This window comes from Piliocolobus tephrosceles, chromosome 14 (assembly GCF_002776525.5).
Source record: "Piliocolobus tephrosceles isolate RC106 chromosome 14, ASM277652v3, whole genome shotgun sequence".
In the NCBI taxonomy this organism is placed as follows: Eukaryota; Metazoa; Chordata; class Mammalia; order Primates; family Cercopithecidae; genus Piliocolobus; species Piliocolobus tephrosceles.
Genome location: NC_045447.1, coordinates 65,088,702 through 65,105,132, shown reverse-complemented (window position 1 = coordinate 65,105,132; position 16,431 = coordinate 65,088,702). Strand labels below are relative to the sequence as shown.

The 16,431-nt window shown below is 39.9% G+C and overlaps 1 protein-coding gene across 4 annotated transcripts in view; it reads right to left on the bottom strand.

The window, feature by feature from the left end:
• Positions 1–16,431, bottom strand: part of FREM1 (FRAS1 related extracellular matrix 1) — a 168,478-nt gene that overhangs the window by 98,460 nt on the left and 53,587 nt on the right. For 3 of the 4 annotated variants that reach the window (XM_031934076.1, XM_031934077.1, XM_031934078.1), the window contains exons 7-8: positions 15,217–15,325; positions 14,240–15,034 (exon numbers count right to left, since the gene is read on the bottom strand). In XM_031934076.1, coding sequence (XP_031789936.1) covers positions 15,030–15,034; positions 15,217–15,325 — 114 coding nt within the window. In that variant the 3' untranslated portion in view covers positions 14,240–15,029. Of the gene's footprint in view, positions 1–7,951; positions 8,095–8,819; positions 9,165–12,481; positions 12,614–14,239; positions 15,035–15,216; positions 15,326–16,431 lie in introns of those variants that run through there. The other variant, XM_023213375.2, reaches the window with a different exon arrangement.

The following is a 16,431-nucleotide window of genomic DNA, read 5'->3' as shown; positions in this document are numbered from 1 at the left end:
ATACCTTGTACACTCATGGTTAAGTCATAACCTAATTAAGGCTCATTGATTTCATCCGTGAGGTTACTTTTTTGTAAAGTTCAAAAGCTGAAAATCTTAACTGCTTGGTGTAGCTAAAGTCAAGTAACAAGGGATTTAAAAGGATTTTCTTAAAGAGTGCTCAGCTTAATTAAGAGTGGATATTCAAGTTATAGGTATATTTAAAAGGCCTTTATGTTTTTCTATTTTTTTTTTTTTTTTGGATGTTGCTTTTCTGGAAAAAGGCTCTTTTCTTCTCAGTCAACTGAGTTATTTTTCTCCATTTTTTGTCTTATCACTCTTAATGCATGCCTGAAAGGCTCTAAGATAACTTCTGGTAGCATGGGACTCCTTGAGAAAAACAGAGGAGGTGCCACAGACCCTGTTTTGGGAAAAAATAAACAAATAAATAAACAAAAACAAACCTCTGTTTTCCTCATAAAACCCCAGGAATTAAAAGGAAATTATCCCTCTCAAAATCAAAGGCTCTGTTCTGTTTTGCATTGTATTATCTGATGGTTTGAGTTTTGGGAGTATCAGAAATTACTTCGCATTATGAGCAAGCTTTGGTAATAACTAGGTAGAAAATACACTGTAAGGGATGGCTAATAGTAGTTATAAATCAGACAAGCATGCTCTTAGCCACCTGGAAAATAAGGCAACATCCCAACCCCACACTGAGAGATGAGACTCCCATCAGGGATGGACTGATTACAAAATAAGCCAATTGGCTTTGGTTTGCCTCGAAATGAAATGCATGGTAGAAGCACTACACCATCTTCTCCCATGGTATCTATATGATCTTTTCATACATTAACCATTGAAATAAAAGCACAGTAAGGAAGTCTTAAGACACTACTCTGCCCTTTAGTAAAAGGGTTATAAAAGGTTGTAAAAATTTCACCTCATGGTTAAATTGATTAAGATAAAATGGAATAATCCCTAAGTTTTCATTTGAAAATAAACTAATGCAAGGGTAAAATTTAGCTTTAAACAGAATGTTCTTGTCATAGTAAAGACTAATAAAATGTTTTTGCCTTTTGAGTCATCATTTTGGCAGCATAATTTATGGCAATCTGGAAATTATCCTTCCTGATGCCTGGCTTTTTGGATGGTTCAGAGGCCCCTGAAACATTCAGAAAAGAGGTAAACAGGATTATTTGACATGTTTAGTCACATGAGATTGCCAAAATGATGTCCAATCTTCTTTAAGTTACATTTTGGTGAACACTAATATATGTTCAAAAATTATACGGGTTTTCTAAAATTCTAATGCCTAAGTATATGCTATCAATCATAATTAAGGGTAAAGTTATTGTAAACCACAAAGATAAATAAAGTTCTTTCCCAGTCATGTTTTTAACTGTAACTCTCCTGGAAATGTTGCCATCCACAGACAATTGTTGTCCTGCTTTGTTCCTTCTCAAAAGATGGTTTATAATCGAGCTATATTAAGGATTTTAACAGGTGTTCTCAAATGCAGGTTATTAATAGCTTTGAAGATTGTAACACTGAAATAGAGGAAGAATCTATGGGACTCCTAAAAAACCGACGTGTTCACAAATATCAAGCAAAACAAAATTTAAGTAAGTGGACAGCACTGAGAAAGTTAAAGTAAACTTTTTGACTTTTGCTTGGAATACTACTAATCCTTGTTTAGTTTTTCAGAGTCAAGGAAACTTATTTTAAACAATTTACAGCCTTTAATAATTAAGTAAGGTATTCTCCTGTAAACAAAATTTGGAGCATGTTCATTTTTCTCCGCCTGGTTCCTCTAGAATTTATAGACTATCTATAAGTACTCTTATGGCAATAAAGTTGTTTGCATCAGTGCAGTAAGAACTTTTCTTTGTCAACAGGACACAATTGGAAAACCGGTTATTTTATCAAGGCTTTGACTGAAAGGGTGTGTTTCCCTTTAAGGAATCAAGCTTGACATGTAGAGCTAATTAAAGCCCCTTGGGGAGAACTGGCCTCCTACCTTGTCTATACAGTCCCCACACAGGGTTCCTGACCTGTGGTCAGTAAAGAATGTCACTTTCTAATAGGTCTGGAAGCTCTGAGTGTATCCTGGGACCTCAAGAGGAAAGGATCACCCAACTCACAGGTATTAGAGGATACAAACCCATGGCTGGGCTTGGCTTTAAAAGTCTTATCTGAAATTCCTTGTGAAACAGAGTTTCATCAAAGCCAATCCAAAAGGCCTATGTAAAAATAACTATTCTTGCTGCACTTTATGCAAATAATCAGGCCAACTATAAGACTAAAGTTCATTCATAATTACTTTTTACCAAAAATGAGGACTGAAGAGAAAAATTTTGCTCCAAAGCTTATCATACATTTGTCATTAAATCCTAGTCTCATTGTTTTTAAACTTTTTGCCTACATTTTAGACTAATCTTTCTTATTCCTGTGAATCAAGTGGTGATCTGCAGTTGAGAAAAAAAAAAAAAAAAGGATGGGTAATGTAAAAATGTGAATCAATATGCTAGTTCTGGGCAATTACTTTGCAAATTCTGCCAGGTAATGAAAGTAAGTAAGGTGCCCATAACTCTGAGCTTTCTTTCTTTGGGAAAATAAAAGCAAGGAACTTCATAGACCCCCAAAGGGGAATTCTATATCTTGGCAAGTAAAATTTTAAATGGAAATTATCTACCACACCACACTTGTGGGAACTGCTGTCCTCACTCTACTATTTGCAATAGGGTTATACACGGTAGCACCTTCTAACTAAAATATCCGACAGAGTTTTCATTGCTGTTGTATTTTGCTTAGTCATTATCCTTATAACCAGGATAATAGTTACTGACAAAAAGAAAGCAAAAAAGTTTTACTATCACTAAGTCTGCTAGGATTTTTTATTGGGTTTAGTGATGTACTTTTAAATGAAACCTGCTGCTTTTGGATTAACACCTAGTAAAGGAAAGGAAAATCTACAGGTACTTAAAAATCAAATCAAAATTATTAACAGGGTCAGGGGAAATGCCGGCTTCAGCCCTGGGTGGCTACAATCCCTCTTTAAGAAATTCCAGTCTTCTTCATGGAATTGGTTAACCCCTTTATTAAGCCCTCTCTTGCTTGTACGTCTTGAATTGATTTGGACGCTGTATTTTCAGTACTATAACTCAAATTGTTTCTTCTCGCCTAAAAGCAATCAAACTGTAAATGGTGCTGCAAACTGAACCACACATGGACATGCCATTCTTCCCAGGACCCTTAAATCACCCCCAGGAGGAGCCCTAACTGCTGTTCCCCATTCCACGCCCTTTTTTTTTTTTAAGTAGGAAGTAGCCAGAAAGAGTCTTCGCCCAAAACCCCTTAACTGCAGTTAGTGTGATACCGCCACAGGGAGGAATGTGGTAGGAGTTACTAAGAAAAAGAAATTATTTTAGGCAGATAGAGAGGAAAAGGGGTCCTTGGGTAGTTTTCATCTTTTAAAGCATATCCGGAAAATTTTCCTATAAAGCCCCAGCTCTTAGAGCCAGGTGGGCAACCTTTTATATGCAAATGTCGACTATTAGAAACTGGGTCCACCCAACATGGCAATTCTCTTGGTCTTCTTGCCCCTGGCCCACATGCTCTTGGCAACATGGCCACCCCCACATATCCCCATGTGTGTAGAAATCATGGCGCCCTGCATTTGCATATTAAAAGGTAGGGTGGGAGGACCAGCTTTTTTGCGGGCTATGTGAATGACATGCCTGGTCAAGCCTATTCCCTGAGCCCTATGCAAATCAGACACCGCCTCCTCCAGCCTCTGCATATATACCTGGCTGGTGTCCACCACACCTGGGGACCTCTTCTTTCAGCTTTGGAGCCACTCCCCCATCTGTGTCTGTATAGGGGAGCTTCTTCCTTCTGTCTTCTCCCTTCCTTCTTCTCCATCTTGCATATTAAACTCTCCGCTCCTTAAAACCACACACACACACACACACACACACACACAAATGTGCCCACCAAAAATTATTACAAGAGTATAAAAAAGCATGCTGTACATTCTTTTTACACAAAGAACACGTTGGAGAATAAATTAGCATGGAAAATGGTCTCTTTGAAGGCACAATAACTATTGTTTCCTTATTAAATCCAGTTTTCCAATTAAGTAGAGCCTCACTGATCCACACTATGGATCAGTGGTGGATGGCTGGGAGGTTCCACAGAGAATTTCTGAACTTTGTAGATTAGTGAAACACTATAATTGGGGGGAAAAAATCATGACACTGACTCCAGGAGAATAGAAAACGACTGCCATTGTATTTATTTTGATAACTGGATTTAATTTTTAATTACTGAAATGCTTCATAATGGATAAACATGCTGTAAACTTTGGCAACAGTCATGAAAGGATAGAGACAGGGAATTAATTTATTGAGCACCTACTAAGTACTGTGCACTCACTGTTCTACTAGCTTTCTTGTGTGATCCAGATAGCACTTTACTAATAGCCATGGTTATCATTCCCAATGTTCAGAGAAAAAACCTGAGCCCCAAAGGGGTTAAGTGATTTGCCCCAGGGAGCACAGCTTGTAGGTGGCTGAGCTGAAGTTCTAGCCTTTTTTATGTCATAGAAAAAGTTTAACCATATTTTAGTTTTGCTTTGTGTGTCAATTTCAAAAGGAATTCTCATCATTTTCAAATTGCGTATTCTGAATGCCATTGTTGTAGACAGAATTGATATTGCTCATCTGTGCTTCCATTACGTCAAAATAAATCAAAACCATGGAATCTTCTGATCACAAAAGCTACCATCAAGTAATCATCTTATCTGGACTTCTAGTTGAGCAGCTGAAAGTTACTAATTTTGTTGAATATTTTAAATCTATTTTTATTTGTAGGATATGACTAGATACTTGTCCAAATTGAGAATGTAAACATCAAATAGACCAGATAATCATTTGAGCTCCTCAAATATTGGAGTTTCACTGATAATATCAGAACTTTAAATATAAAAATGCTTGCTAGCACACACACACACAATACTTGTTTCATTGGCATGCACACACTTATTTCTAGAAACTCTGAAGAATAAAGCTTTACACTTATTACCTCCCCATCTTACTCCCTCCCTAGTCTCTATCAAATATTTGGGTTTTATCTCCTCCCAGTTTCAGTAAAAGTTGAAAGAACCAGAACTCATTTTGTGATCAATAAGCAGTTCGTCAGGGTCTACAATGAGTCAGATACCTAGGTCTAGAAACATTGAAATGAATAATTCCGGGTCCCTGCTATCAAGGAGATCAGAGTTGATCCAATAAAAGAAACTGTGGTCTTACTTTATAGAAAGTTCAACAACAAAGATATGTGTAAACAGACGCCAGAGCATATAAAAGGACAAGCTGATCCAGCTTGAGGGTTTGTGGAATGGGGTCGTCAGAGGATTCTTGGAACAGGTGATGTTAGAGCTGAGAGCAAGTCCATAGTCTGGAGAGGAACTAAGACAAAGCTACCACCAACCAGAAGGAGGAGAATGGGAAAAACAGATGCTAGATTAATTTCACTAAGAATACTGCTATTATATTAATGAGCTTTAATTCATCGCAACTATAAGGATTTGGTTAATCACCTCTATTTGTAAAAGGCCACGGGAGGGGTTCTGAGGATAATCTAGTCCAGAAAAGATGAAGGTTGAGCTGAAGCAATGGCAATGCGGTGGGGAAACAGAGATAGATCAGAGACACTCATCAAGCAGATTTAGTAAACCTGCTGAATGACTGGTTGTGCTGACATTAGAGAAAGGAGTCAGGGATGACTTCAGAGATTCCAGCTAGTTATTTTGTGCAAGTTTTTAGGGACACATGCTAAATGTATTTTGGTCATAATGAATTTAAAATGCTGATGATACATACACGTAAAGATGTCAGGTAGAGAGGTAGGACACAAGTCTGAACTGGATAAATATTTAGGGGCCAAAGATACAGGCTAATGAAGACAGCAAATTTGTAGATCTCCCTCTGCCCCAATTTCTTTCTCCTTCTGACATAAATTAAGAAGATGAAAGCAGAGAAAAACATGATAAGCATCTTTAGAAACTTATCCATCACAGGGAATAAACTTGTAACTAGATCTACAGTTTAGTTTGACCAATTTGCCCAGATTCAGAAATAATTATGTTGCACTAAAGTTTTCATTACAGAGAAATCTGACATCTATATTTGTGTATATGAAGAACATGATTTATAAAATATATAACAACAAAAGAATAAAAAAGAAGTCCTGAAATTTTCATTTTTAAAAAGGCCCCTAGGCTGCTAAAAGTGATATGGTATCCTACTCAGAAACATAACTCAGATTGGATACACAGAAGATTTAGAAGTAAATCCTATTAACTGTTACCATTTTGAACTATTAAATCAACTAAGGTTTCAAGGAAAAATTTAATCTAGAAATGACATATAATACGTTGATAAAAAGTGGGAGGTGTTATTTGAAAAGGAATTGACCTGTTAGTCAAAGAGCAGATGAACCGAGTTTTCTCATTCATTCTCTATTCCTTCTTAATAGGGATCACCTACTGCCTTCCATTTCTGAACTCTCTGGAATCATTCTTTCTGATCATCTCCTTCTGTTACACTCTTCTTAGCCACAGATGAATAGCTCAATCATCTATGCATTAGCTAATGTCAGTGTCTGTGACATTATGGGAAAGCATTATGTGACAAATAGGACACTTGCTTTAAGCAGTCATTCTAGAACAGGTTGGAGATTTGCTTGGATCCATATACAGGCTATCTTCCAAGATAACAGGTACAAAATGCCTAGCAAAAAGTACTGTACATAGTAGGTGTATTAGCCTGTTCTCACACCGCTAACAAAGACATACCCGAGACCGGGCAATTTACAAAAGAAAGAGATTTAATGGACGTATAGTTCCACATGGCTGGGGAGGTCTCACAATCACAGCAAAAGGGATCAAGTCGCATCTTACATGGACGACAGCAGGCAAAGACAGAGAGAGAGAGCACGTTTGCACAGGGGGGAACGCCTATTTTTAAAACCATCAGACCTCGTGAGACTTACTCACTATCACGAGAACAGCACAAGAAAACCCGCCCCCATGATTCAATAACCTCCCACAGGTTCCTCCTATGACACGTGGGAATTGTGGGAGTTACAATTCAAGATGAGATTTGGGTGGGGACACAGCCAAACCACATCAGTAGGTGATTACTTAATTTCAGCTGTCCTTTTTTAAAATCTCTATTATCAACCAGTCTCTCCTTTCAAGGAGTCTATTATAGTTGTCTAGACACTACCCTGATTCCACTTTCTGTAATTTCTATATGGCAATGTTTGCTTACACTTATTTCTACATTCTACACATTTAAATTCCATCCTCTAGTGGTAGTAAGAGACTCTTAGATCTTTAAAGACAACAATAAATAATAGCCAATGTATTTATTGAGTGTTTCCCATGTACCAAAATGTTCTCAGTACTTCATATGTATTATCTCACCTTCACAATAACTCTAAAGGAAGGTTCTATTATTATCGGTTTTACAGACGAGGAAACTGGGGCATGGGCTGACCAGTCAGTCAGTGTCAAGATCAAGAGGGAAACTCAGGCAGCCTCACTCTGGAGCCTATAATTTAATCACCACATATAGAATAAATGTTTTCTTGAGTGTCTGGAGACAAGCAAATTTTGTGAGCTGCTCTACATAAAAGGGTCCCATAGTTCAATCACCTGGAAACACTGAATACATACATATATATAAAACTCTTTGAAAAAGGAAACATTTGAGTAGTCCTATTGCAAAGAAATCTGCTTAATTTTGTTTAATCGATTGTTTTTCAATTTTTAAACCTTGAAACCTGTTTTCATGTGGTTTCTAATGTGGTTTTCATGTGGTTTCATGTGGTTTTCATGTGGTTTCTCCTAGAATTGATACCTGTGTACAAGACTTTGGGAAAGTGTTCAGAAACGGTCTCTTACCTGTGGCACTGAAAGATTTGGAGGTTCATGGCTGTCCCACAGGACAAATTGAAAAGAATCTTCAAAGATTTCTCCACCAAAGTGACGATAATAAATGATTCCATTAAACAAATCCCTCTGAAGGAAGCCAGGGACAGGATAGCCTATTGGGTCCATAAAACACCACATACTTTTGTACAAGCCTATCAAATATCGAGGGACAATGATATTGGACTTATCTTCAAAAGTCTTATCTGTCTAATATATTATATGTCCCCAAGGAACCTGCATTAAATGTTTTCATCAAAGATAAATAATAAAGCAGAAAAATAATAAATAATAGAGCAGGAAAACTAAAGTTGCTACATCTGTCTTGATATATGGAAAAATTAGCATTAGAAAAATATTTTCAAGAAACTTACTCTTATTTCAAATATACAAAGTAACACTAACTACTTACTTGATCCCTATTTTGTCAAACTCTGGATCTACCCACTTTAAGAAGTAGTTACAAAATGATTCCAACAAAATGTCAACAAATGTTATTCATGAAATTATCAATAATCTAGAATACTCCAAAAATCTCCTTTTAGACTAATTTGTTCTATCACCTTGCGTGGCTGACTTAATTTTTCATACAGTAGTGGTTACTTTGAGGCTCAGCTCTGGAAATCTGTAGATGCACAACCTTGGATAGATCAAATTAACTTTCCTAAATCTCAGGCTTCCTCATTATAAAACGGGAATAAAAACACTATCTTACTTCAGAAAATTGATGTTCACCTTAGCACAAACTCTGACACAACGTCAGCAAACCCAGAAGGTGCATAGAAGGTTCTCCACATAAGAGTGAATTCCATTCAAATGATCTTAACTACCCAGAACTTACCTATCAGTCCTGGCCCTGGTTTCTTCATGATCTCTCCAGCTTGTGGAGGTTTCGTGATATTGAAGAAGATGTAGTCATCACTGGCGTCCACATCTGAAGCTCGCAGCATGGATCCCTGGATCAGGATAGTCTGCCCCTCCTCCAGTTCAATCACAACATTGGTTATGAGGAACGGGGGACTATCATCTTTGGGCAAGATGTTGATGGGGAATTTGTGACGGATGCTGTGATGGCCGTCAAATATCCGGAAGACCACGAAGTCTTTGGTGGAATCGCTGTCATCATGATGATAGCGAACAACTCCAGCCTGGAGATCAGCCACGGTGAAGAGAAATCCTTTCCCCCCTGAGGGAGAGAGCAGAGATGGAGCAGATTGAGCGAGGGAGTGCAGAAGCAGCAGCTGTGGGGAAAGCGTCAATACAACAGAGGCTGCTAAGGAAAGTGTGCAGCCTGCATGTCCCTCACCTGGAAAAACTACAGATTGTTAGTGGGTTCTGGGACAACACATCTAGTTTTGAATACTGGCTCCAACATTCATCAGTTGTGCAGATTTGAGCAAGGTATTTAATTTATAAAACTTATCTATAAAACATGGATAATACCAATGTGATGGTTTTAACTTTTTCCATCAACTTGACTGGGCTAAGGAATGCCCAGACAACTGGTAAAATATTATTGCTGGGTGGTTCTGTGAAGAGGGTGTTTCTTGAAGTGATCAGCATTTGAATCAGGAGATTGAGAAAAGATCACACTCATCATTGTGGACAAGCATCATCCAATCCATTGAGGGACTGAGTAGAACAAAAAGGAAGAGGAAAGGGGAATGTTCTCTCTCTTCTGGAGCTGAGACTTCCTTCCATCTTCTTCCCTCTGACACTGGAGCTCCTGGCTCTTGGGCCTTTGAACTCTGGAACATAAACCAGCCACCCTCTAACACCCCCATTTGTCCCTCCACCCTTCACCTTCCCTACCACACTCACCCCTCTCCACTCCCCTTGCCCAGCTTCTCAAGCCTTGGCTTTGGACTGGGAGTCACACCATCAGCTTCCCTGGTTCTCAGGCCTTCAGACTAATACCCATGACTTCATGGGCTTTCCTGCTTCTCCAATGGCCTAACATGGAACCTCTCAGCCTCCACAATTACATAAGCCAATTCCCATAATAATCACCTCATAGACAGGTAGGTAGGTAGGCAGGTAGGTAGATAGATATATACATAGATACACAGATAGACATTCTGTTGGCTTAATTTCTCTAGTGAACCCTTACTAATACAAATACTTACCTCATAATCCACAGCAAGAATGAGAGAACTTAAGCAACAGTAAGCCTACAATAAGTGTTGGTTATTCTTCAGCTAATTGCTACCATCCTACATGGCAGCAGTTCTTAGAGGAGTGGTCTCAAACCAGCAGCCTCAGTACCATCTAGAAAGTTTTAGAAATGTAACTTCTCAGGCCTTACCCTGGACCTGCTGAATCAGAAATTCAGAGGTGGGTGGGAGGGAGGCAACAACCAGTGTTATCAAGCCTATTTGAAAATTACCGGCTCAAAGACCAAGAGCTAGAGCTCTGATATCTAACAGACTGGGTTCAAATCCCAGTTCTGTCATTTTCTAGGTGGGTTACCTTAGATAAATCAGTTGTTCTAAGTCTCAGGTTACCCACTTGTAAAATGGGAATAATAATAGTATCTAATACCATAAAGTTGATATGAGATAAACAAGATAAAGTATACAGAATGCTTTGCACAGTATCTGTCACAAAGTAAATGCTTAATAAATGGTCATACTATTTTCTATCTCCTCTGAACCCAGACCATCAATGCATTATGGTCTCCCACTATTCATTTCATCTCCATAGTATTAATAAACACTGCTTTGTTTTCTTCAGAGACTTACAATTCTTTTGTCTTTTTGTTTTGTTTGGTTTTGTTTGGTTTTGTTTTTGAGACAGAGTCTCCCTCTGTCTCCCAGGTTGGAGTGCAGTGGCGCAATCTTGGCTCATTGCAACCTCCACCTCCTGGGTTCAAACGATTCTCTTGCCTCAGCCTCCCAAGTAGCTGGGACTCAGGCAGGCACCACCACACTGGGCTATTTTGTGTTTTTGTAGAGATGGGGTTTCACCATGCTGGCCAGGCTGGTCTCGAACTCCTGACCTCAAGTGATCGGCCCGTCTCAGCCTCCCGAAATGCTGGGATTACAGGCATGAGCCACTGTGCCCAGCCAGAGACTTACAATTCTTAATGGCAGGTGCACCCCACTACTCTCTTCACACCATGTGGCTGTGTTAAAGACCTTAGAGGAATAAACGATTTAACACTTTCTTGCCCAAGAGCCACTTTAGGCTTCTTCCTCACTACCAGAATCCTAGTTGTATTTGGCATAGCAATATGGTCATTTAAAAATACTCAGACTTCCCGACTCGCTTGCACTGAGTTGTATGTGACGTAGTTTGATAAAGAAATCTAAGTGGAAATTGTTGTATTGTGCTCCTAGGAAAACTTGTTAAATAGAGCAAACTTAGATGTCATGACTTCTTTCATTGTTCCTTCTGTGTCTTCCAGCCTCAAAGACATGAAGAAAATAACTAATTTTCAAGCCACTACACTTGGATTTCTCTTATGTACAACGGAACACCCAACCTGTCTGGTATACCCAGATTTAAACTGGCCTCCCACTGTCCTGGGATTAAGCTGTAGGATTTATCACACATTTATTATTTTGTTTTTGATTCCAGAATTCCCTGATCACTTTCCCTGAGAGTTATCTTTCTGCTTTACAGTTAGGGAAACTAAGAAGATAACTGAATTAAATCCTCTGAGCTCATTATAAGGAATGACTTATTTTATCATAAAGTGTAAATATTACTTTTATTAGGGTTATTACCTTGTTAACTATCATCCCATAGAATTATAAATTTATTTCTTTTAAATCATGACAACTACTACTAATAACATAACATCATTATTACTGAAGTATTAATTAAGCATTAATTTTTCTTTTCTTTTCTTTTTTTTTTTTTTTGAGATGGAATCTTGCTTTGTCACCCAGGCTGGAGTGTAGCGGCATGATCTTGGCTCACTGCAACCTCTGCTGCCCAGGTTCAAGCAATTCTCCTGTCTCAGCCTCCCAAGTAGCTGGGACTACAGGCGCCTACCACCATGCCCGGCCAAGTTTTGTATTTTTAGTAGAGACGGGGTTTTACCATATTAGTCTGGCTGGTCTCGAACTCCTGACCTCAGGTGATCCATCCGCCTCAGTCTCCCAAAATGTGGGGATTACAGGCATGAGCCACCACACTTGGCCTAATTTTTCAAAATACTTCTTTGAAGTAGAGAAATAAAAAACATTTTGTCCTCCAACTGGGAAAAAAATAACTAGTTAAGGAGTATACTTAGAAGGAGTCCTGCATGGCATCCAGAAAGCAAAACTGAGTTTTAAACAATGAGCCACGCACAACGTACTGTTCATAAATGGTTAGACATTGATCTGAGCACTTGAACACAAAAGTCAATGGTTTCAAGATCTCCAGATCTTCTGCATTTGACAATTTCATTGAGAAATGGGGCCCAAGAGATGCTACATATATCTGTTAAATACGTGTACTTCTGAAGAAAATACTTTTGGAGTCTTTGCTAGGTTACCAAGTTGGATCATTCACCTCTTAAAGTCAGCCATCCATGCTGCAGGCCACCAACAGTGACTAGCCGGACTGCACCAATGTCGTCATTGTCGACAACCTGAAACTGTTCCCAAGTGATGGCTCGAGACTGTCCCTCAAGGAGATTCAGACCTGTGAAAGAAAGGAGAAAAGGGTTTTGGCATGATAGACCGGATAAAGAAAATGTGCACATTGGACCATGGAATACTATGCAGCGTAAAAAATAGTGAGTTCATGTCCTTTGCAGGGACATGGATGAAGCTGGAAACCATCATCCTCAGCAAACTAACACGGGAACAGTAAACCAACCACCACATGTTCTCACTCACAAGTGGGACCTGAACAATGAGAACACATGAACACAGGGAGGAGAACATCACATACTGGGACCTGTTCTGGGGTATGTGGGAAAGGGGAGAGAGCATTAGGATAAATACCTAATGCATGTGGAGCTTAAAACCTAGATGACAGGTTGATAGATGTAGCAAACCACCATGGCACATGTGCACCTAGGTAACAAACCTGCACGTTCAGCACACGTATCCCAGAACTTAAAAAAAAAAAAAAAAAAGATAAGAAAAGGGTACTGGCAAGTTCTGTGACATGCCAACGTGCCTGCTTAAGAAAAGATGAATGAATTTCCACTCATGAAACCATCTGAATATTGCATCTTTAAAAGCTTTTCAAGAAACTGGAATGTAGCTTTTATTTTTAGTACTATTTTTATTTTTAGTACTATTGACTCCAATATTACAACAGATTACAGAGAATCCTGAAAGGGAGCAGAGCAAGCTCATCGAATTGCAAGGTAGCATGCTGCTGGACCTATCTTATGCTTCTCTCACATCTGCCAGCTTCACCCACCACTCCGGCCTCGACCAACTGACTGTTCTCTAGCTGCAGCCGCCCCATGAGGATTCCCAGTTTCCAAAATTGTAAAGCCCTCCTGCCACCACTGCCTCATCTTCTGATGCAGCCGGCTACCTCCACTGCCCTCTGGTGGCGGCAGGACCAACCTTGTGGCTTATCAGGCCCTGCACCAGGGGACCCAGGGAATATGTTCTATGGCTGCTAAGAAGGGCCAGATAACACCCTCTGGGCATGTGGGGAGTTAACAGCCACTGAAGTAAACTTTAAGCCATTAAAGACAGGAAATGGGAAAGAACTGATCATTAATAGATTGTTGACCTTTTCCCCACCCCACTTCCAACTCTTTCCAGACACAGCGGTTGCATCTTCTCCCTGGAGACATCAACACTACAGAGCAATCTGCTTTATCTTACTGTAAAACTGTGACCGGCTCAGCTATGCCACCTTTTTATTTGCTTCTCCCCTTACTCTTGCTTTCAGTATAGGGTTAGTACATCTGATCTGCCTCAGGATCTGTTTTCTAGGGAAATTGGGCTAATACATATATAAAGGAGAGGGAGGGAGGGAGGGAGGGAGGGAGGGAGGGAGGAAGGAAGGAAGGAAGGAAGGAAGGAAGGAAGGAAGGAAGGAAGGAAGGAAGGAAGGAAGGAGGCGAGGGAGGGAGTGGGGAGGGGTGCATAAGAAGAATCTCTGTGACTGGCAATACAATAAGGGTTTGGAAGCCAGGAGTGCACAGGACAAGGCATCACGGAGCACAGCAGAGGAACAATCAAGAAGCCTAGAAATATATACAGCAAAATATTAACATTGGTTATATCTTCATGGTGAAATAAGAAATAATTTTAAATGTAATATATTCTCCAAATTTCAACAATGGCACAGATCAAGTTCCTAGTAAACAAATGTTTATTTTAAAAAGGATTCTGATGTTTAAAGCAGCCAAAGTGACACTGAACAAACCTGGGTGTCACCAATCACACATACACGTACAGACAATTCCATGTCTGCACTCAAGCAGGAGTCCACGCAACATGTGACTATTCCTAAACTTTAGGTGACTGATTCCGTCTTTTCTCTCATTACCCCCCTGACAGAGATCAAATAGGATGTAGAGCCAGAATTATAAATCAAGGCTGCTCACCTGATGTTCTCTATCTCTACTGAAACTCACATACATACAAACACATACCTATGTGTACACACACAAGGCAGCTTGTTTAAGCTGCCACCTGAGGATTTAAATCAGATACAGACATTTTTCCCTTAATACAGTCTACCATCACTGCTTTTAAGTATGTTTCAAATGGTATTGATGGGATCAGTGAGAAAGGAAAAGATTTCCATTTACATTCCACATTTACATCTGGTGAACATATATACATCACATAAGTCCACTCAGAATTAAATATGGCATAGAAAGCCATATTTTAAAGCAGTTAAAGCTCTTATTTATCTTTTTCAGTTTCCATGTAGCCCAACATAAAAATATGGATTACAAAAGCTAAACCTTTCTCCAGTCCCTTGTAACAATCTGAGTTGGAGATTTCAGTCCCACTACAGCTCAATATCACAAACAGTCACTTTTTTGCTTCATTCAGTTGAAAAGTGTCCCTTTGTCTTATCTCCAGCAGAAGAAAGAACTTGGCCGCAGGACACAGAAATCCTGGATTTAAATTTCTCACGCTGCCAGGAGGAATAAAAAAACAACAACAAAAGCTACAATCCGATGCCCTTCATCTGTCTGGGTTTCAGTTGTCTCATGTACATGTATTCAACATAGGAATAAAACTACCTTTCTTTCCTGACCCATCTTTCTTGTATTCCCTTCAGGGCTATGTTGCTTTATGCCTCATATTGAGCTTTACCTGTATTCCAGGATACACGGGGGGCATTTGTGTCTGCTGTTCTGATGGAGATGTGGACTGTCATAGGTGCACTCCTTTCAAAGAAGAAGTCGTATACCTCCAATTCTACCTATAAACAAACAGAGGCAAAGGAACCACACACTGAAGCATTAGAGGGTAAAACAGCATTAATTCTGGGGTATAGCCACACACAGAGGCAAACGGGGATTCAGGTTTCTGCGGTTCCCACATCTGATTTTAGACAACCTGATTTGACTTTTTCAGGTTCTAGATCTTGCTCCTTACTTTAACAGTATTTTTAAATTTTCTTCTACATAAAAGACGTTATTAATCTAAAAATGGTAATACGCTGGAGACATGTCTCTGCACTTGCTCAGGAGACCAACTCCTTCCCACATTCAGTCACTTAAATCTCTCTCAAAGGTGGAGGATCTAGAGAAGTGGTTTTCAACTAGGGGGGATGTTGCCCCCCTAGAGGACTTTTGGGAATGTCTGGAGGCATTTTTGGTTTGGGAAGTGGGTGTGTGGGAGAATGCTATTGTCATCACGTAGGTAGAGGCCAGGATACTAACATCCTACTGTACACAGGACAACCTCCCAAACAAATAATTATCTGATACAAAATGGCAATTGTCGTACTGCTACTATCAAGAAACCCTGATCTAGAGACATCTATTTCACTAGACATATTTTTAAATATCTCAACTTTATTTGCTTTCATGAAATTCATGACTAATAAGTGTTTGGACGAACGGAGGCAAGATGGTGCACTTCCGGGTTCTTCTTCACCACCAACTCTTCCCGCATGCGCGAAAATGCAGCCGGCGCCCGGGAAGGTGCAGACCAACTGGGCATGCGCCAGGTGACGTCAATCTGAAGAGACCAAGATTTACCTGGTCGCACCTGCGGAACGCCCCCGACACGCCCATGCCCCACCTATTGCCCTCCCACTCCTAGAAAAGCCACTCTCCGCCATTGAGCCACATGGCCTTCTCACAGCCCGGCAGACTTCCCAGCTTCCCAGTCCTGTGGGGATGTCGGAACTCCATCTGAGAGCTTGGGGGAGGGGAACTCTGCCGGCCTTCTTTGCCGGAGGCCGACAGACTTCTTCTCCACACCTTAGGTTACTAAAATAAACTAGCAGTTTTGCGCCTGACCTTTGCCTACTTGCTGGTTCTTTGGTGCTCGCTCTGGTGGTCTTAGAAAAACAAGACA